Source organism: Poecilia mexicana, unplaced genomic scaffold (assembly GCF_051168715.1).
Source record: "Poecilia mexicana isolate PSO_F unplaced genomic scaffold, ASM5116871v1 scaffold_14, whole genome shotgun sequence".
In the NCBI taxonomy this organism is placed as follows: Eukaryota; Metazoa; Chordata; class Actinopteri; order Cyprinodontiformes; family Poeciliidae; genus Poecilia; species Poecilia mexicana.
In genome coordinates, this window is record NW_028263383.1 from 6615183 (window position 1) to 6637896 (window position 22714).

Sequence of the window (22714 nt, forward strand, 5' to 3'; positions counted from 1 at the left end):
TTTAACTCCTAATTCTAGGAAACATAAAACGATGTACTGAACATAACAAGAACCAGTCAGTTCGTACAGTTGACTCCAGCAGAGTTGATGAGATTGACCAAACGTTACATTAAATTTTGTTTTAACGGGAGTTGTAAAGAAATATATTTAGTTTGTACAGTCTTGATTTTGGCTGTGAAGATGTCTGTAATTAAGATGAAAGAGTTTACACTTTTTTTTATTTTCTGTACTTGCAGGAGTAATTTCTTTGTCCCGTTCCCTCCATGGTAAATCCAACACGGTTATTTCCATGGTGATATCGGCCGAGGACGGCGGCGGTCTAACAGCGCCAGTTAATGCCAGAGTCAATGTGAGCGTGGTGGGAGGTTCTGTGGCATCTCCTGTTTTTGAACAGGCACAGTATTTCTTCACGGTTTCTGAGGATGTTCTGAGAGGCACGGCGGTGGGAGTGGTCCGTGCTGCAACAAAAGCAGGTGGGAATATTTGTGCCATTAATTAGACATTTTCTTTGTAATTTTGCACTCCTGGTCAGAAACAATCAGTCAGAGCCAGGAGGAGGGTTTTAGCGCTGTCAATCATGCATTGCTCACACCCTCCCACTTGCTGTCAGCAGTGCTACAGCCCCAGCTACTGCAGAGCCTGCAGTGAATGTGCAGACTAGTTAGCACAGCCGCCGACAATGGCAGACAAACAGTTTTTCTGCAATATTAGGTTGTTTCTCAACAATTATCAGCTGCAGAAAACCAGCAATCTTGAGCTTACAATGAGCAGCGCGCACACAAGAGTGACTAACAGTGCTAAGACCCTCCTTTTGGTTATGATTGGTTGTTTCTGACTGAGCAGTGTATTTCTGCAGATGGCAGAAGGACCACAGGGAGGCAGATGAGACAGATAATCTGTTTTATATTATACTGTCAGGAGTGAATGTTAGAACAAAAAGTAAAAAACATTTTATTAAATGTTAAATGTTTATTAAATGTTTATAAAAAACATTTATCAAATTTACCTGCTAAGGCTTTAATGGGTTTTTTTTGTATTGGTATCTCTCATTGAATTTATAATTCATGTTATGCAGCACTTTGGTGCTAGATGCTTGTTAAAAAGGGTTATGTAGAGACTTGACATTGACATTGACATTGCTTTTCCTTTCAGGAGTCTCTAAAGGCATCTTATACTCCATCTCTTCGGGAGACCCTGATGGCTACTTTACAGTGGACAGCTCCTCTGGGACCATTCGGACAGCTCTTCCTCTTGACCATGAAACCTGCTCCAGTCTTGATCTGGAGATCCAGGCACGCTCCGGTTCTCCTCCAGCCTACGCAAACAGTCATGTACGAATAACTATTTCAGATGTCAACGACAACGCCCCCGCCTTCCTCCCCTCCTCATCAGAGTCCCTCCTTTTGCCTGAAATAACCAAAATGGGAACGGTTATTTACCGTATTCAGGCCACAGATAAAGACTCCGGTCACAACGGTCAGCTCAGCTTCGACCTAATCTCTGCCGGGGCTGCAGGCAGCAGTGGCCAGAGGACATTTGGTGTTGACCGTGGCAGCGGGGAGGTACGCTTGATCGGAAGTCTTTCGTATGAAAGTGTCCCACGCTATGATCTTCAGGTGATCGCGAAGGATGGCGGAGCACCTCAGCTCAGTTCCACCTTCACTCTCGTGGTCCACATCCAAGCACAAGATGCACAAGGCCCCACCTTCGACACCCTCACCTACAGGGTGGAGCTACGGGAGAACACGCTTCTCAACACACGTTTCCTGCAGGTCCGAGCGCTCAACAAAGAGGCTTCAGGGAATTCTGGAAGCTCTCCATCTTCATCCTCGGTTTCCTACCGCCTGAGGCCCGACGGTGATGCGGCTGGATTTGGCATCATGCCCGACACTGGATGGCTGTTTGTTCGAAGCTCTCTGGACCGAGAGGTTAAAGACATGTTCCTATTGACCGTCCTAGCTACGTCAGGCCCAGGTGGAGCAGGGAGGACCGGCAGCGCCACTGTCAGGGTGACCGTAACTGACGAGAATGACAATTCCCCGAGGTTAAGCCAGGAGAGAGTGTTCCTGGCAGTCCGAGAGAATTTGTTGGCAGGAACCGGGTTTGGGAGAGTGTCTGCGACAGACAGAGATGCAGGACTAAATGCTCGACTCACGTACAGACTGCTCCACTCAGACAGACACTTTCAGATCAACTCCCAAACAGGTGACTAGAAACAACATGCAGTAGCTACGCTATCACTTCATTTTAACAGTTTTAATTGGATTAAAATTAAATCAGCATTACAGCAAACTTAAAGTAACTGCATATTAAAAGCCACATCATTTCCCTTCACAACGTAATGATCAGTAAAATCTTAATGAAACCATTAAATTGCTTTCTGTGTAATTTCCCGTTTTGCTTCAGGGGAGATCAGCACCCGCCTCGCCCTCGACAGAGAGCAGCAGTCCAGTTATCAGCTTGTGGTGGTCGTGCAGGATGGGGGTACCCCTCCTCGCAGTGCCACAGGCACCGCTCACATCACCGTGCTCGATGAAAATGACAATGCCCCCAATTTCACTCATGCCAGACCTGAACGTGAGCTGCTGTTTCAGGTGAGAATCGAGGGAGATATGTCAGTATACGAGGCATACAGCTGCATTGTTTCTCTTTTTATCATTGACAAATTCTAAATGTTGTATCACTAAGAATTATTTGTGTGGCAAGTTATTTTTTGGTCATCTATACCTTAACATTGCTGACACTGTACACAATCATTTTTACCTGATCTACAGTGCCAGAAAAAAGGTCTATATTTTTTTTTCTGTTTCGGGCATTTTAGTTGCACTTAAGTGCTTCGCAAATTAAAGTTTTTTTGTATTAGACAAAAATAGTAAATATAAAAAGTGATTTCAGAATGATGATTTCATTCATTATTGGGGGAAAAAAAAAAAAGCTAGACAAACCAGGCTAGAGTTCTGTGTGGTTTTTGGTACATTTTTCGAATAAGGTAATCACTTTAACTTGAAGAAACTACTGTATGCACATGTTAAGTGCAAAAACAAATATAAGGAAGTGTTTGTGAACTTATTTGAAGTCTGAGAGTTTTTTTTTAATGCAGGTGACAGAGGGGCTTCTATCAGGGACTGTGGTGGGGACTCTGTCAGCTAAGGACCCAGACGAAGGGGAGAATGGTACCCTGCATTACTCTTTATCAGGTAATTCCAACATGGTCAAACGCTGATCCTGTGCCCACTGCAGTTCTGTAACTGAACAGTGATGACTTTCATTTATTACTGTTTTATCTGTTTCACATTCCTAAGGACCCAGAGCGGAGCGTTTCTCCTTGAACCCCACCAGTGGTGAGCTGAGAACTGCTTCCCCTCTGCGATGGGCGGACAGAGCCGAGTACGGATTTACCGTGACCGCTGCTGACCACGGCAGTCCAGGCCTCAGCTCAACCTGCCAAATCCGTATACAGGTATACAGTATATACAGTATATACATTTTTGTTTTCTGTCCAAATTAGTCGAAATCAAGGGGGGAGCTGAAGCCCTTTTTGCAGAGCACAACGGGTAACAGTTTAGCTCACTCTTTTTGCTTTCCTTGCTATTGAGTTTTATGAGAACGACACATTCAGTTGGTTCAGTGAAGCTGAACCCATGCCTATGTAAATAAAAGCATGTATCAAATCTAGTGTGCGTTTCCTGATTCGGAGGTCATGGAGGTAACAAAAGTCCAGGGTGAGAGGGTGATGTTGCGCTCTGGGAGTGTGCTGGCCTGGACTAATTTTCGGAATTCTCAGCAGTGAAGGTCAATCCTGCATATCAACATACAATATTAGGAATTCGGCTGCAGGAGAAAAATGTCTTCAAGGAGAGGATGGCGGCGGCTTGCTTTCACCGTAGAGCTTTTAGCTCTTTGTTTTTCTGCCTGATGTGATTTCATAAAGGAAAAGGATGCTAATTGCAGCAGGAGTGCTTGCCTCAGATTTCACTCGTGCGCTGCTTGTGTGACAGTGTGATTAGACAGAGGGGAAACAGGCACCTTGGAATCAAACGTTCCCAGATGAGATTTGATGAGAGCCAGCTGCAGTGAATCATACAAACAAAAAGGGAATGTGCACCACTATACAGTAGCAGGGAGCAACACATGCATGCACACGGACATCGTGAAACACTTGTTTTGGATGTCCGGTGTATTGATTTTGAGATAACATTTTACGACGTAGTGGATAAAATCAAACATGTTCAAATTGTTGTACACTACAATTAGTGTCGCACAAATATTGGATGTCTTGAACAGAAAAAGCAGTGTAGGTCGGTAAATAATGGTGTGGACTTTTTGTCCTGATCTAAATCATTTGGGAACAGACATCTGCTGAGACAACTTCCCTGTACATTTCTTTGTTAAAATCAATATTATGGATGTGCTTCAGATTTCAGATTTCAGCTGTAAAATAACAGCTCAGTATCATTTTGTGTAAATTCATTTTGTGATTGTATTCCAAATAACATCATCATTAATGTTCTGGATGCTCCAGCAGCTGTTTTTTCTTGAAAGCAACAGATATTTTGTCTCAACAGAATTTCTAAACATTTATCTCATTCAACAAATTGAGTTGAATCTTTTATTTACTCACATTTAACTCCAGTCAACATGTTTCCATGTGGACCAGTGTAGCCTTAGCGTGTGTACTCTTTGTTTTAATATGGCTTGTTTTTTTGTTTTTTTTTATTTGGTTCATAACATATTTTTGTGTGTTTCAAGATAATATTGTATACAGACAAAGCAAGCAGCATAGATATGTAGTATAAATAGTGGTTCTCTCTCTTCATAGACTTAACATTTTGATCTGAACATTCTAAACTTTAATGACTGGAATTTGAGCTGCTTGTTGTGTAACAATCCTCCGCACCAACACACTTCTGGGGATAGCAGGTCACATAACGCAATCAGTCAGGAAATTACAAATATCCCATTATTATCTCTTATATGAACATCGATGTGAAGTGTAAAAATCCAAATCACTCTGATATCTCAACATTCACCAGTACAATCCAGTTTTCTTAATGTTGTGTAGCCTTACTGCTCAACTAGATTTTTTTTTTTTTTTTTTTTTTTGAAAAATCTTTTTGCCAACCTTAATGGCTTCCATGCAAGATGGTGATTTTAACCCAGGCCCATTAAATACCCATCTAGACTGAACAAAGTTAATAATGGGCCCACACACACGTTGCCCTGTGACACGTCGGAGCTGTTAGATAAACAAATATGTATCTGTTACTAGAAAAGTGTATATGATTGAAAAACAGCCCAGTAACATGGACAATCAAGAATCTTATCAGTGTGTCCTGGCCTATTTGGTGCACAGTTGTTCTTTTTCGAGCAGACTGAGGTATGTGGAAGTTGGCTGTTGCTTTGCTTTATTTGAATTGAAGTATTTACAAGTTTCCTATCAAACCTTTGATCCTAGTGAATTAGTTTACAGACCTTTTACTCCCCAGATGAAATCAAATTGCTGCAGTAGGATATTTATTCTGAAATACTGCACATTTTCCCTCCATGTGCAGTGAGAATGCCCATGAGGGTTTTAAAATTATAACAAAAACAAAAAAATAAGCAGGCACCAATACATCTCAAGTTCAAGTTTAGGGATGTATGTGCCTTACAGCTGCACTGTCTCCTGAAATTTAAAAGAATTCCAGTCTTGTTACATTCAACAGACTTTGCCTTGATGATTTTCTCCCATGCTTCATTTAAATGATACATTGAAATGTTCTGAAGTTTGTTTCAGTGTGCTTTGGCTCAACCTCTCTGTTGATTGGGGGAAATAGTTCAATGCGATTGCTATCTGAATCATCATTATTATGTAACTCAATTGACAGCAAATACTAGAAAAACTTGAGTTGTTTCACTTTATTTGTTTTCATTTCAGGTCCTCAGCAACTCCAGGTCACCCCCAACGCCCAATGTCCTTTCTATGACCCTGAACACTGTCGAAGGCACTGCTCCTGGCTCCATTATCGGCTCCCTACGGTCACCTGACCATCAGGATTCTACTGTGCAGGAAGGCCAGGTTACCTACCTGGTGGTGGGAGGGACCGACCGGGATGGGACTTTCATGGTGGACCGCCTGGAGGGCGATGTTTACCTGGTGCGCGAGCTGGACTACGAGAAGGGGTCAAGATACACTCTGCACATTGAGGTGTCTGATTTCTCTCGGGCGTTTCCAAGCAGCCATCTAGTCAAGCTCGACATCAACGTTCAGGACAGCAACGACCACGCTCCGGAGTTTTCAGAAGACCCAGTGACAATTGTGATCCCAGAAAACACAGATCCAGGGGCTTCTGTGTACACATTCCAGGCTGTGGATAGGGTAAGACAATTGTTGAATTGTTGACCAGTGACTGTAGATTTGGGCAGCACAAAATAACGTGCTCACTTTGTATGTTGATTCCATTGAGTGAACTTTATAGTCATCTGTAACAGGAGTTATCAGTCGTCCCTCTGACTTTTTTAATGTTTTTCTTTGAACTATATCAACCTTTAGTGTAGCTATCTCATTTTAGCACTGAAATGTTTTGAAAAGAAAATGGTTGTTCACTTACTATGAAAGTCCTACTATTATTTATAAAAGACTACTTCATCCAATCTTAACCTTTTGTGTTGTATAGGATGGTAGTGGGCCCAACAGTGAGCTACATTATTCCATTGAGCATTACTGGCCTGACACATCTGACCTCCTGGTTCTTGACCCTGTTACTGGCGTCCTTTCCTTGGGGAAGACGTTAGACCGTGAGACTACCCCGTCCCTCTATCTTGTGGTGCGAGCCACGGACCAGGCAGTGAATCCCTCTCAGCGGCGCTGGGGCTCGGTCACCGCACGGCTGTTTGTGACGGATGAAAACGACAACGCTCCGACATTTAGCTCTCCATCTGCAGTGAGTGTCATGGAGGATCAACCTGTGGGGTGAGTTTATTTTCAGTGGCTTCAAGCACTTTTTAACACTTTTCGTTCAAGTTAGCATTGCAAAAGATAAGATTAATTTCTAAAACATTAAAGTTACTCCTCTGTTTTTGTTGTGGTTTTAATTTTGCTTTCATCTTCACCAACAGGTTTGTGATTTTGTATGTGGTGGCGCGCGATAAAGACGAAGGAGAAAATGGCAGAGTATCCTACAGAATCCAAGCAGGCAACAGTGCCGGTCGTTTCACTCTCAATCCTAACACAGGTAAACTTATTTCAAGTATGAAACTTCAAACAAAAACAAGACAATGTTCCAGAGACAAAAATTGTATTCAGAGGGAATTTATAGATTATCAATGAACAGAAGAAGAAAAGTTCAGATTCATTTTCCTCACCAGCCAAATAGCAGGACTTCTTTCCTCTCTGGTTTGTGAACAATGGATTTATCATGGATATGGATGAGCAAAATTTGGGTAATAAAAAATACTTAATATCCTTCATCTGAACTTCTTAAGTAACTCTCATAACTTAATGTACTAGGAGATCACTCAGTCCTTTGAAGAAATGTTTTGCATTTTTAGCAGTTTCCTAATGTTTCTTAACAGATTGGTTCATGGAACATAATCTTTATTTTGGCAATTGGAATGCTGAATTGGAATTATATGTTCAGGCTTTGACAGTTCATCTCTGAGGCTGGGAATTGGTGGCACATGCAGCTCTGACTGGGATTAAGAACCATAAAATAGACACTTAATGCAACTTCCAGATGGAAGAAAGTCTTGATGTCATTACTTTTGAGTATCTGTTGGGTTGATTTCACTTCTGGGTTGTGTGGCGCTAAGTCTGGAGTTATTTTGAGATGTAATAGCAGATTAGCACACATTGTGAAGAGCCTTGCCAAACTTAATGGCTTATGTAGAAGGTATCATTAGACTGCTTATTGCTTAGAAATGGCCAAGTTTGCTCTGCAATCTGTTACTTAAGTTTTCTTGTTGATTTTATGAAGTGTTCGGAAAGGTTTCTTCTGAGTTGGTTGCCCACATAACACTACTTAAAAATTTATATTTGTAGAAAATATTTTTTGTTACATGAAAGTCAGATTATTAAGGCAATACTTAACAGCTGCAAACAAAAATTTCAGTCTGGATTATTTGGTGGTCTTTCCTACAAATTGCTATTGAATAAGTGATATGGAAAGAGCGCGAAAAAACAAGGGTCATGATGACCTATAGAAGTACATGGTTTTCCTGCTTCTGCCTTTAAATGACACAGACAAAAATCCTCCAGGGACATTAGAGTCTCAACCCCCACAAAGACGTCAGCACACAGTGTATCCTTGGCTTGCTGTGGCATTTATAAATTACACGTCTCTCAGGCACTGAAGCTAAACTTTGCACAATTCTGTGTAAAGTACAAACACACAAACGCAAACATGTATTTCATACTTCCTCTCACTTTGGCTGACCCTTCTTTTAGTTGGTGGGATTGCAGTAGGGCTGACGGATGGAGACAGAAAAGCGAGGAAAGTAACTGAGCCCAGACTCTGAGCACTCAGGTTGTAATTCACTGATCTATGTGAATTAAAGTGATTCACATAAGTTACACACATTCGCACACTAGCTGGTGCCTTGCAGATTTAAAGATGAGATTTGAAAGCAACTTAAAAGTGTATAAATTAAATAGCAATTTCAGTGGAAAATCTGTTAAGGTTATAAAACTTTAAGGTAAAGTAATACTTTTTAAAGAGTTCTAATAAACTATTATACACATTATTTCTGTTGCAGGCTCCCTCTCGATCCTTAAAGCCCTGGACCGGGAAGAGCAGGAGGTCTTTAATCTAACTGTCGTAGCAGAGGATCATGGGGTACCGCAGCTCTCCACCTCCCAGGTGTTGTGTGTGCAGGTTATTGATGTGAACGACGAAGCGCCGGTGTTTCATCAGGCTGAGTTCGAGGCCCAAATAATGGAAAATCGAGGACCAGGAACCACTGTATATACTATAACGGCCACAGACCGAGACCAAGGTTTGCTGAAAGAGAGCCTACGATAAAAATAAAGCCGGTTGACTTTTTTTAACGGGCTGGAGATAGGCGACTGTACCAAAGATAGTTTGGATATTCATAAATACTGAGAAAAGTGTTGAGTTACTCAAATGTTGCAGTTACAGGAGCTTATAGGCCCTGAAAAAGTATTTGCATCCCATCTTTTGTGTTTTGGTGAAATGTTTTTGTATCCAGCCCCCACTGAGTAAATAGTTAGAGACAACTGCTGAAATTTAACGGCTGAACTTCTTTATGCTATATGTGTACCTTGCATATCTAGAAACTTTTCTTTATATATATATATATATATATATATATATATATATACACACATAAAAAATTCTACCTAACATAATAAATCAAGCACAGTCAGACTGGATGGAGAGTGTCAGTGAGCAGCATTTCTCAAGTCTTGCCAAGGATTCTCAACTAGATTTATGTGTGGACTTTGACTGAACCGTTCTAAAACAGAACATGGTTTGCTCTAAACCAGATATGTCAAGCTCACTTTCCACATGGCATGTCCAGCTTACAATAGAATTGTGTCCTGCCCGCAAGATAATTTTACATCTTTATTCTTAACCCACCAGTGGAATACATAATGCCACACCAATCAAACTATGGATTCTTTAACACACCACGACAGCAAGCTTGCGGTTCAAGTAGATGCAAATAGGGCACCTCCACAGATCTTGATGGAGTTTGCAGAAAGCAGACATGAAATGTCAGCTCACTCAAGGCAAAGTATGACTCCTTGGGTTCTACACAGTTTCTGCTCTTCATTCCCAAGACGATGCTCCAGTTGAAAGGAAGTCTTTTACAGCCTCTAGCAGGTTTTATTCTAGGATTTCTCTGTATTCGGCTCCATCCAACCCAACAACTCTAATCAGCTTCCCTGATCAGAATGAAGCTGTACCAGTTATATTGTCGAATTAAAGGTTCAAACTATACACCTCACCTGTATTCTTTGATTTTCATACTGTTTGTTTACTAATGTTTCATGTTTTCATAAATATTTAATTTGTTTTGTTTTTTTATAACAGGTTCCAATGGTCATATAACATATGGAGGTGTTACAGAAGACGGTTTTGTCATAAATCCTTTGACAGGAGTCATCACCACCACAAAGGAACTTGACACAGAGGTTCAGGATCATTACACACTCACTGGTAATCAAAACGTGTTATTTTACACAACTGAATATGCTCTATTATGTAGAAAAGCTCCCTGTTTTGTGTATCGGCATAAACTGTCAGCTGACAATTTCTCATCAGTGTATGCCAGAGATGGAGGACTGCCTGCAAATTTTGCCAAAGCTGTCGTCCGTGTGGAGGTCCAGGATGTGAACGACAACATTCCTATATTTGCAAAGTCGTTGTATGAACTCGAGGTGCCAGAAAACCAGGATCCCGTAGAGCTTTGCTTTATCAAGGCCACAGATCCAGACTCTGGTCCCGGTGGAGAACTGGAGTACAGAATTGCAGGTGAGAGATAGCATTTTGTTTCTAATCTTAGACAGTGATTTAAATGATTCATTTTTGTGATTGGGTACATTTCTGTATGTTTCATCAGATCATGCATAATGGTGATTCAGAATGTGTCCAGTTTGATATCAAAGATTTGACAAACAATGCTTTTTATTTTGAGGTTTTTCCAAGGCTTGAAAGGACCAGGCAATTAAAAAAAAAAAGATATATCTATATAATCAGCTCCATTTTGACTACTGTCATGAAATTGCCTCACTTTCTTCCAGTACTAACGCAACTTAAATGCCTGTTGATGCATATTCTATTCAATACAAAAGAACATTTTGGAAGTACTTTTTGTCATCTAGTGGCCAGTGTGCGTACAACATCCAGTTTTGATATTACAGTATTAAATGGCATTTGAAAAACAATTATATCTGCCCAGAATGGATTATACAGAAACCTAAGTTGAAGATTATGTTAACAGTATAATCAGTAACAACATAATTCAGTTATTTTATACCACTATAAAACTGTAGCTGGAGCTTGAACAATTGTTTATATATTAATATGCCCAGTTGTGTCTTATGTCATTTTAATTTTAATTCATGTGTACATGGTACTTCCAAATTAACTATCCTTATTAAATTTTGATTGTTTATTTTGGAAGCAAAATAAACAATCCCTTTGCATCCATATCATCAGAGATATGGTGATATCTGATGACTGAGATGCACATAATTCCATTTCATCTGGCTTTTGTAATTACTATGCTCCCTGCATATTCAAGAGACCTTCATTGTGACCACAAACTTGCTTGGGTTACTTCAAGGTTCCATGAAACACAAGACTTTGCTGATGTCTTTCTCTGTCATCATTGTAGCGGGAGACTTTGACGGAGCCTTCCAACTCCACCATAGCACGGGAGCTCTCTCCACCTCACGCAGACTTGACAGGGAGACAATTGCGGAATATAACTTGGAGGTGGTGGCCAAGGACCGAGGGAGTCCTCCTCTCAGTGCTACTGCCACAGTTAGAGTGAAAGTGTTAGATGTCAATGACAACAGCCCGGTTTTTAAAAGAAACAGCTATAACACGGAGGTCTCTGAGGATGCTGCAGAGGGTTTTCAAGTTCTGCAGGTATGACAGATGTTTAAAAGATAATCAGAGCGTCAAATGAGCACTCAAGTTTATTAACATATTGCTGAATAATTTCTCCTTCTTTTCCAGGTGTCAGCAACAGATGCTGATGATGATCTTAATGGGAAGATCCTGTATTTTCTTAGTCAGGAGGCACACGGAGCGTTCACAGTCGATGAAGAGACTGGTCGTATCACCACGTCAGCACCTTTGGATCGGGAAAAATTGGCGTCATACAGCTTCCAGGTGTTTGCTGTAGACCTTTCTCCTGCTGTGCCCAGGAACTCTTCTGCTCAGGTAAAAACATTGGTGCTGATGGCGACCAGTTGCTACACTCACACAGTGATTTTATCCTTTTAACTTATGGGACATTTACCCAACAGGTGACGGTCACCATTCTTGATGTCAATGACAATGCTCCCTTCTTCGTACAAGACCCGTTGATCATCGAAGTTTCCAACAGGCGTTCCCAGCGTGTTTTAGCCACTATGAAGGCTGAGGATAAGGACTTTGGTGCCAACGGTTCTGTGTTTTATCGCTTTGCCACATCTGTGAAGGGCTTCAGCATCAATTCGCTGACTGGGGAGATCCAAGCCACTGAACCGCTAACAGACCTTACTCAGGCTCAAAGGACCTTGATAGTGGAGGCCATGGACCAAGGGAGCCCAGCACAGTCCGCACAAGGAGTGGTGGTAATTTTTGTGAAGGAAGTGGAGTACAATGGTATTCGATTCTCAAGGAATGCTCGAGATGTCAGCATACAGGAAAACGCTGCAAAAGGTTGGGGAGCATTGTTTGGAATCAGGGACTTGCATTGTTTGTCAGTTTCTCTGATCTCACCAGTAAGTAATATTGTCTCTGATTCACAATTCTAGGCACAGCAGTGGCTCAGACTCAGGCTCAGTATCCTGATGGCACACGTATGGGGATCAGCTATAGTCTCTTTAGTGGGAACAAAAAGCAGGCTTTCAGTATCAGCTCCTCAACAGGTGAGATTATCCAGCTTGCTTGAAACCTATTGGTGTATAAAGCTGTCCCAGTTTGAGAATCTTCCCCATCAATCTTGTTAACAGACATTTTCCTTTTACCATCTGTCCTATAGGTGAAATCTGGGTGCAGAGCTCCCAGGGACTAGATTTTGAGGACAGTCCCCGACTCCGTCTTGTCGTGAAAGCTGAAACTGTGTCCTCCACATCATTCATGGCTATTAATTTGGTGCTTCAGGATGTCAATGACAACCTTCCTCGCTTCCAGTTGCAGAATTATGTCGCCTACATGAAAGAGGCACAAGGATATGAAATGCCAATTATACAGGTGTTTAAAGATCATGAAAGTTAACTTTACATTACTAAGTCTTACTATCAGAATTAGACACACTGACAGTTCTAGAGGTAAAATGAAAATGTTTTTTTTTTTTTTATTTCCTCCTCGATTCTTTTCCCAGGTGGTGGCCGAGGATGTGGATCAAGGGCAAAATGGTCAGGTGACCTACTCCATCAAGTCATCAAGCATGAGCGGCTTGTTTAAGATCGACCCGATGACAGGAAGCATCACGACAGCTGCCATCATGGACCGGGAGATCTTTACAAAAACCAAGTGAGGATAAATCATTAGTCCTGATAAACAAGCACAAAAAAAAAAATTAACATACATCTTTGCTGAATACATATTAGTGCTGCACAATAGATTGAATATTAATTCAAAAAAACATTATAAGTGTTTGCAATATCACAAAAGACTCCTTGTAAGTACATGGATCTTTTATTGTTCCTCTTCTTGTTTTTCACCCTCCAAGTTTTTAGACTTCGGTGGGCTTAGGTGATTTGCTAGTTTGTCGCTATTTCCGGACTAGTAAAGATGAACAAATATATAAAATCCTTTAACTGCACGTTTTGTTGTCTTTCTCATTTTAAGAAATGACTGAAAGAAATTTGTTTCAATATGAATATATACGTAGCCCTTCATGAAACAGAACGTTATGGAGTACTTGCTAGAAGTTTTGAGACAAGCCTTTAAAAGCAAAGCGAAGCTTTCATTATATTTCCATTTGAATTTTTAGTGGCTCGGCTACTTGTAAGAAATGATTTGTTATTATGAAATGAAGAAATGTCTTCAGGGAAATATATTTTAGCAATAGCCTAACATAATTATTTGATTGGGTGCTTTACATGTACATATTCATGTTCTCTTTCCATTATATATTTTGATATCCAAAATATCTTTGTAAAAAAATATATATATTTTCTCAACTCACAGGCTAGTAGTTACTGCAACAGACAGAGGAAGTCCAAGATTGTCCGGTTTAGCCACACTGACAGTGATAATTGTTGATCAGAATGACAACAGTCCTACTATCCCCTTACCTCAGGAGGTTCGCATCCCAGAAAGTGAGTATTTTTAATTTTTAAGCAATCTGTTTCTTGGTCATCATGATCTGTTAAGCACAACAAACATTTATGTCTCATTTCCTTAATACTCTTTCTTGTCAGATACATTAATCGGCACAGAGATTACTCTTGTGACGGGCAACGACGTTGACTCCAGTCCTGCCCTGTCCTACTCCTTGCAGCTTGACCCAACAGCTTTAGGCAAATTTGGGATTCACCGTTACAGTGGGGGTGTATCACTGACTGGCCCGCTGGACTTTGAAGAGAAAACATGGTACACCCTAACCGTCAGAGCTACAGACAGCCAGCACCAAACTGAGGCAAACATTACAATTGTGGTGGAGGATATTAACGACAATGCACCAACATTCACCCAGGATCTCTATCAGGTAGGGAAATAACATTTCCTTTTCTTTTTTTTTTTTTTTTTTTTACTTTTGTATGAATGTAAACTCATTGAAATCATTGTTTTTAATGCACACTATAAATTACATCTGCATGAGGAAATGCACACAGTCATATTTTTCTTTTACATTTTTGACCTCTTCACACCTCTAAAGACTTGACACCATAATAAATTTTACACCAGAAATTGTCGCTGCAGCATACAGTTTTAAAACTGTTGTAAAAACATGCAGGCACATTCCCTGTGTGCACACACTGTGGGCGATAAAAGTTAACTGCCTAATTTTAACTGGTGAAAAGTTGTAGAGATGAGCCTATATAAACTGTGTCAGGAAATTACCTCAACATTAGCACACTCTGAGGAAAAACAGTCACTGTGCTATGATATGCACTTTTTCTCATCTGTGGGGCTACTGCCTGTTGCCCTCTTGACTTGGACTTAGAGGATTTATCACAGTATTTATGTATCTGGTTTCCCTTTTTTGCCCTGTGGTGTAACTGTTTGATTCACACTTATTCTCAAAAAGACAACAAATCACATTATCCCCCCCTCTCCCAAAAAAAAAAACGTTTTAACATGTTCACTTTTTTTCTGTTAGTAAAGGGAAAACTGGCATATGTTTTGAGTTGTTATTTGAAAAGTCCATTTTTAAAAAATATTTCTATGCAACAAAAAGCTAGGGTTGTCAATTGATAAATACAATTTAAGTTTGAATTTGAGTGGTCAGTATGACTGGAAAGATGCTACATAAATTCACTACATTTTCCAATTATTTGTTTACCATTAATTAATTAATCAATCAATCAATTCTTAAACCAAATATTGTTCTCCAGATTACCCTGCCTGAGCACACACCACCTGGAAGTGCAGTTATCACAGTAACAGCAACTGACAAGGACTCTGGAGAAAATGGAAAGATCACCTACAGAGTGATGTCGTCCACTCAGGAGGGTTATTATATTAACCCCAGCAATGGTAAGATTATCTAAGCTCTTCAGTTTTCTATATTAGTTGATCCTCACCGCATTTTTTGCACTGACTAGATTGCCTTTTCTGTCCAGGAACCTTGTTTATCAACCACCGAGCCGAGTTTGACCCTGAACGCCCAGCAGTAAACATCGTCATTGAAGCTCGTGATGGAGGCTCACCTCCACTCTCCACTCTCACTACAGTCCAAGTTCAAATATCTGATGTCAATGACAATTCTCCTGTGTTTCACCAGTCAGAGTACAGGTTAGTCACCATTTATTTACAGGTGCATCTGAATAAATCAGAATATCATTGCAAAGTTAATTTATTAGCACATAGAAAAAGCTATTATAGCTATGTTATATTATATAGATTCCATAATAACAGAAAAATATATCTAAGTATTCATTTCTAGAATTGTTTTTATTTTATTTTTTATTTTTTTGCTTAGATTTAGGAAAAATCCATCTTCTCAGAAAAAATATATTACATAAGACTAAGAAAATATTTAAAAGAGAAAAGTTAGTTTATTGAAAAATATACCCACATACTGTAAAGTAAGTCAGTACTTGGTTGGGTTTGATTTTGCATTAATTAATACATAAATGCTGCATTGCATGAAGGCAATCAGCCTGTGGCATTGCAAGAGTGTTCAAGAAGACCAACTTGTCCTAATAGCAAATTTCTGCTCTTCTGCATGGTTTGGGTCTGTTGTCTTTTATCTTGCTCCTAACATTACCTAGAACATTTTTATTTTAATATTTTATTCATGTTTATGCAGTAATACTATGGTAAAAGGCAGATAAGGCCATGGTTGATCTCAAGGCCATGGTTGATCTCAAGTACTAGTAAACCTTGGAGCATGTTGGCCTAGTCTCAGCATTAATTCTTGTATGTGACATTTTTCTGTATGCAGGGCTACAGTTTCTGAAGACACCATCCCAGGGTCAACAGTTTTGACCTTTGAGGCCTTCGACAGTGACCTGTCACGAGAAAACTGTGGCTTTGACTTTGCCATTGCCAGCGGAAATGAAGGAAATGCATTTCAGATTGAGAGCAGCGTACGCTTCCTGGAAGGACGGGGCTTCCAGACAGTCGGAACGCTGCTATTGGCTGAGAGGCTTGACTTTGAAATCAAACCACTTTATAACCTCACTGTTGTGGTGTCAGACCGAGGTGTCCCCCAAAGGAGTTCTAGTGTTGCTGCAATGATAACCATCACTGATGTTAATGACAACCCTCCAGTGTTCACTAGAGCAGAATATACTGTGTCACTCAGCGAGGGAGCGGCCTCTGGGACTGAGATTATACGACTGACCGCAACAGGTGGGCAAATGTTTTATATTCTTACCTAATTTAGCTACTGTTCCTTCTTTTTAATCTGCTTCTTCTGCTTTGATTTTCAGACCCAGACTCGACTCCCAATGCTGAAGTCCAATATACCATCAGCTCTGGAGATGAGGTGAACCTATTTTCCATTGACCAGTGGACCGGAGCCATTAAGCTTGAGCAAACACTTGACCGAGAACACCAGTCTATGCACATTGTGATTATTCAAGCCACGGATGGCAATGGTCATTTTGCACTAGCTCCAGTCATTGTTGAAGTAAAGGACGTAAACGACAACCATCCATTCTTTCCTGTGGAGGTCCTAACAGCCAGTATTCGGGAAAACCAGCCAGCAAACTCAGCTGTGACTGTTCTCCATGCCATAGACCATGACACAGGGGTTTTTGGCCAACTGAAGTACTATATGGTGGAGAGGTCTGGGAAAGGAAAAGACAACTTTGTTGTGGACCAGAATTCAGGAGAAATCCGAAGTAAATTTACATTTGACTATGAAAAGATCAACTCCTTCAATTTTGAAGCCTTGGCTGTGGATTCAGGCAACCATTCAGCAACTGTAACTGTACAGGTGTATGTCACAGGTGAAGACGAGTATGACCCACTGTTCACTTCCAGTGAATTCTCCTTTGAAGTGCCAGAGGGAGCCAAGAAAGGCCAGAGCATTGGCCAGGTTCAAGCACAGGATGAAGATGAAGGAGTGGATGGTGTTGTTCTCTACTCTATAACTTCCATCTCACCATATTTTGATGTAAACAAAACTACTGGTGTGATTTTTCTTAAGTTAGATAGTTCCAGCAGCAGCAGCAGTGGGTCAGGCCGGGCTAAACGGGAAACCAGGGTTATGACCCTGGATGTAAAAGCTCACAGTCCACTTGATGCCTCTCGCTCTACATCAGCCCAGGTCTCCATTGACGTCACTAATACCAACTTTGGCTTGGCTGCTGATGTAAACATACTGCTTATTATTATCATTGCTGTGTCTCTGGGAGTCATCATATTACTTGTAGTTTTGGCTGTGGTAGTTTTCCTTGTCAAGTCACGCAGAAGGAAAAAAGATCAAGATACAGAAGACAGGAATCTTGCATCAGGAACTGCCTTAAAGAAATTGGATGAATGCACCTCGGGACCTGGAGGAGACAATATTTACCACCAGACTTTGCCAGGCTATGTTGCTGATCAGGGAGGAGCTGGTGGTGGTCCCTACCCTAGAGGAGGCTCTTTGGACCCCTCTCACTCCAGTGGCAGAGGATCAGCTGAGGCAGCAGAGGATGATGAAATCCGGATGATTAATGAGTACCCTCGTGTTGCCTCTATCACCTCGTCCATGCAGGAACACATCTCAGCCAGAGGGCCAGATTCTGGAATTCAGCAGGATGCCGACCAACTTTCGGACATATCCTGTGAACCTGCAGCTTTGGAGGGAAGCACTTGGTTCAAAGGGAAGAAACTGGGTGGCAGTCTGAGTGGGACCTTGCTTTCTGGCCAGCTCCCAGTCTACAGAGATGAAGGAGGTGGTTACCTAGGAGTAGGTCGTGGCCTAAATATTTCCCTCCCCAAGGATTATGCCTTCCCTGAGGATGGTAAACCATCAGTTGATGGTTCGCTCACTGCTATTGTTGCGAGTGATGAGGAGCTTCGTGGAAGCTATAACTGGGATTACCTGCTCAACTGGTGTCCTCAGTTCCAACCTCTCGCCAATGTCTTCACTGAGATTGCCCGGCTAAAAGATGAAACCACTCAGCAAAATCAGAACCCTCGCCAACCCTTTCAACCCAAGCCCAAAATGGATCCCAAACCTAGAATCGATCCTCCTCCTCTCATCACATCAGTGGCTCACCCAGGGGCTATGACAGTGCCCCCTAAAGTCCCTGTAATTGGACGGACATTCCCCCACTTGTCCTCTCTTCGTAGGTCTCCTATTAGTCATGAAGGATCAATTTCCTCAGCAGCAATGTCGCCAAGCTTCTCTCCATCCCTGTCACCTTTGGCTGCTCGGTCTCCAGCTGTTTCTCCGTTTGGAGTCAACCAAGGGCCTTCTGCATCAATGATTAGCACCAGAGAGCCTTCACTTGAGCAAAGTCCTGATCATGAGATGAGAATATGATTGGCACTATTTACAGAGGGATTTAAGACTGATGTCATGAACAAAGCACGCAATCCCTCTAGATGTTCTTTTGAAGAACATGTACTTTTCTGATATAACTGATTTCATCATAAGAAAAGAACGTTTCACAAATGCGCTGATCAATTTTGGTTTCAAACATCTCTTGGACAAACAAACACTGCACATTTACCTAGTTTAATACTTGGGTTTGCTATTCAGACACTTGTCAATGTTGCAGGAATACACAAAAGTGAAAACATGCCTGGTTTGACAAGAACCAGCCAAACTCTTTTTTTCTTTTAAAGTGACATAGATCTCCATGAACTGAACAGGGTCAGGAGGTAGGTGTTTCCACTGACAAGCCCCTAAAGTCAGAGATCTCTTAGTGTGTAGATAGATAGATGTGCTGTTTTTCATGTTTACCTCACTGGCTGGCCAGAGAGCTAAGGACCTTCTCTTTGTGTCAATGAACTTTTTTACACTACAGTATTAAACTTGTGTTGTGGGTGCTTTTTAAAATGGCTTCTGGACATGAGCAGAGACACAGTGATGGACCTGCAAAGGCATCACATAGTGGACAGAAATGGAGATTCCCTCCAAGTCAAAGAACACTTGTTTTTATTTTATTTTTATATTTTTATATGAATATATGATTTCAGGTCTATTATTCTACATTGAGAGGTTATTGTTTTGTGTATTTGCATGTATGTATATTTGTATGTATCTCTTACATTTTTAGAGACTCTTGTGACAGTTGTGTGAGAGTGAAAGATGTTTTTGTACAATTATTTATATGAAAATACAGACTTTCTGCCACAATTTGGCAACAGGAAACCAAACACAGCTCAGTTTGATCTGTTTCTGACCTGTTGTTACGTTCCGATTTCTTTTTGGGGTCAAGTTATTGATCAGCCCAACTCCAAAACAGAAGTCGAATGAAGATCATCAACATAAACTTAGCATAACAAAATAAGAAAATTTGTGTTTTGTCCTTTTTTGTGCTGTTGTTATAACAATGTTTTTTGTAAAGAAATCTTAGTGTGTAAAAGTCTGTTTGTTTCTTCTTAAGAGTTGCCACGATTAAGCAGAAATGCATACATTTTCCTTCTAAATATGGTACCTTTTTAAAAAAATAAACAGGCTTTTAAACAAAATAAGATATTTTCCCAAACATCGTTACAAAAACTTGACAATTTTGTTATTTTTTTTTAAGCTAAGTACAAATCTCAGCTTCTCCAGTTATTCAGCATTATGTTGTGTGTGCTTGCACAGAGTGGCACATTCCCACTGTCATTCAGGGACATCTGAATTTCCTGATCACCTATGTGTCTTTGAAAGAAAGTGCTTCCTAAACTACAGTCTTCACAGCCATTAGGCTATGAAGGTTTTCATCTCAGCTTAATGAAAAGACAATGAACAAGCTGAGATTTTTAACTGAAAGAGTTTAAACATAAGAGGTTTTTTTCCACAAAAACAGTTCATTTGTTCGATTTGGGCAGGAGTGAAAGCTGTTTCCTAAAAGTTTCCATAAAAAAAACAAAAAGCAAAATAAAAACACAAACTGAGAGCTGTTTTTATAATTCAAACCTCAAGCTGTCATGAGATACATCATGATAATTTTCTAGTCCAGTATGTTTGGTTCTCTCCCTTCAGTTTTTCTTTTTGAGCAACAAAAGAGCCTTATTCATGAGTGACAATAGGATGGAGCAGTAGATATTTAGAAAGATTGTGGCCTCTGGTCATATCATGAAGAAAAGTGAAGCTCTTGACTTACTGTTCTCTGAATGTTTTGATCTTCGCTGAAGGAAACCAGGTGGCTGAAATAACCTTACTTTGTAAAGAGGCTGGGTTTCTCCTGAAAAAAAAGGTGAAGAACTCGATCATCACTGAGATCTAACGTGTCTAATCCGTTGCAATGAAAACTCTCAGCTGAAGTAGTTTGAGGATTTGCTCACAACTAGAAAACTCTTCTTGGATTTTCCCAGCGTGATTGGAGGAGTTAGCCAGAACTTGTTTAATGGTGTATAACTTTCTGCCTGGGATACCTCATTATCCCTCAGAATGAGCTGGAAAGGGTCTTTGAGAAGAAGGATTTCTGGAAAATCCTTCTTCTCAGAAACAATATTTATTCAAGACATTTTTTTTAGCAAAATCTGTAAAAGCCTGTTCATGATATTTATGAAGCAAATTTTATATTGTTGAAAATTACCACAGTCAACTGAATAGCTTTTTCTATCTGCTTAGAAGACAAATTTTGTTATGTCTATGCGGGTCTTTTCTCAAGACTCGCATAGATCATGCTACACTTACTTGTATTTATTTAACACGGTTCTCAATAACATCACTTTAACTCCACTTCCAGACTCAACTCCCAGTTGGTGATACAGTAGCACTGTTTTTCAGGGCTGAAGATTGCACTTTGGCATTCAAAACAGAAAGATCCGATATTAAGCAAGCTCTATTCCCAGCCTAGTACAGGAACTGCTTTGGTGGAAAAATCAAGTTGGAGAAATGTAGCACCTGAGCCAAACAAATGGGAAGCAAAAGCCTGAGTCCCCAGTGAATGTAAAAGATTTTGGCAAACAGTGCAGTATTTATGTCTGTTTTACTTTCAGGTTTAATGCATTTTGTGTTGGTGTTTCTTGCTGTAAGCCACATCAAAGGCTGTTTTTAACTCTTCATTTCCATTCAGACCATCTAACCAAATTGCATTTTCTGGATGTCCCGTTGTTTCCAAAACATGTTTTCTACCTCTCTTATTTGTTCATCACAACACTGCATGTTCTCTCATGCAAAGCAGAAAGCTGTGGCTGACATGATAAGACAATTTTATTATTGCTCAAGTACATTTGTGTTGGAAAGCTTCAATTTAAACATGGATGCCAGTGACTGATCAGTGGACAAATGGCCAAAAGAAATAACAATGAGACAAACTGTACATGTATTTAAAGCAAATAATAAATTCCTACTGATCTCTTTTGACAAACTGGAGTCAGACCTCATCTTTGTAGAACATAATCCAAGATTACTAGAGAAGAACTGTTACAAAAGTTAATCAGACTTAAAAGTAAAAAATGTCAAAAATAAGCTGTAAATATCTAGGTCAAACAATGTGTGCATTTGTTGTAGACATATTTTGAACCTACAAAATACATTTCTGAATAAAAGAAAATATTAGAATTTAAAAAGTAAATTCTTTGGAAATGAATCATTTTCACTGATAAATTAATTGATGACTAAAATAATTACTTGCAGCCCTAAGATGCAATTTGAGCCCATTGGTCAGAGTTCATGGATGGAGAATTTGTGTAAAGATGTAAAAAAATACTCTTCAAAGGAACCACATTAAAGTTGACTGAATGAGCATTATCTATTTTTAAAAAGGGTAAAGATTTTAGTATTTGTATGATCTCAGCTGGTAGATAGAAAACAGAATTGCACTGTATCTGCAGTGAAGAGTTGTTCAATGGACAACCCACTAAAATTCTCCCTTTTGTGAGTTACTACATTTAGACTGTTATCCATACACATACGATCAGTCTACATAATTTCAATTTAAACAAATGACCTAAGCGGTATATCTGCAGAGAGCAAAAAGAAAAACTTGCTGGCTTGACCTAGATATTCGCCTGCATACAAAGGTTTGTCTACAGTCTGCTGCCCCAACCTGCAACAATAAATAATTACAAGCACACAGATAAATTAACTTGGAGACGACTGCTCAGTGCCACATATGTCCCACAACAGCCTACCTAGCTAACAATAGCTGGCCTAGATTCTGTTTTTGAGTGAACAAACTAAAACTGTGCTGCTTTTTCAATGGAAAATAGTATAGAAATGAACAAGAAAGCATTACTCAAAATGTCTGTTACACTACAACATTCATCAGGACTAAAGTCCTGTT

At 40.2% G+C, this 22714-nt stretch overlaps 1 protein-coding gene across 1 annotated transcript in view; it reads left to right on the forward strand.

Annotated features, from left to right (window-relative positions):
* The window catches only part of dchs1b (dachsous cadherin-related 1b), a 97889-nt gene extending 76093 nt beyond the window's left edge, over positions 1–21796 (forward strand). The window contains exons 7-29 of the mRNA XM_014983908.2: positions 237–473; positions 1153–2205; positions 2407–2594; positions 3101–3197; positions 3303–3460; positions 5918–6358; positions 6657–6952; positions 7099–7214; positions 8734–8973; positions 10035–10160; positions 10266–10475; positions 11341–11597; positions 11688–11894; positions 11981–12377; positions 12473–12586; positions 12700–12911; positions 13042–13193; positions 13854–13984; positions 14087–14373; positions 15224–15365; positions 15452–15623; positions 16276–16685; positions 16766–21796. Coding sequence (XP_014839394.2) covers positions 237–473; positions 1153–2205; positions 2407–2594; positions 3101–3197; positions 3303–3460; positions 5918–6358; positions 6657–6952; positions 7099–7214; positions 8734–8973; positions 10035–10160; positions 10266–10475; positions 11341–11597; positions 11688–11894; positions 11981–12377; positions 12473–12586; positions 12700–12911; positions 13042–13193; positions 13854–13984; positions 14087–14373; positions 15224–15365; positions 15452–15623; positions 16276–16685; positions 16766–18810 — 7688 coding nt within the window. The 3' untranslated portion in view covers positions 18811–21796. The remainder of the gene's footprint in view (positions 1–236; positions 474–1152; positions 2206–2406; positions 2595–3100; positions 3198–3302; positions 3461–5917; positions 6359–6656; positions 6953–7098; positions 7215–8733; positions 8974–10034; positions 10161–10265; positions 10476–11340; positions 11598–11687; positions 11895–11980; positions 12378–12472; positions 12587–12699; positions 12912–13041; positions 13194–13853; positions 13985–14086; positions 14374–15223; positions 15366–15451; positions 15624–16275; positions 16686–16765) is intronic.
* The last annotated feature ends 918 nt before the right edge of the window (positions 21797–22714 follow it).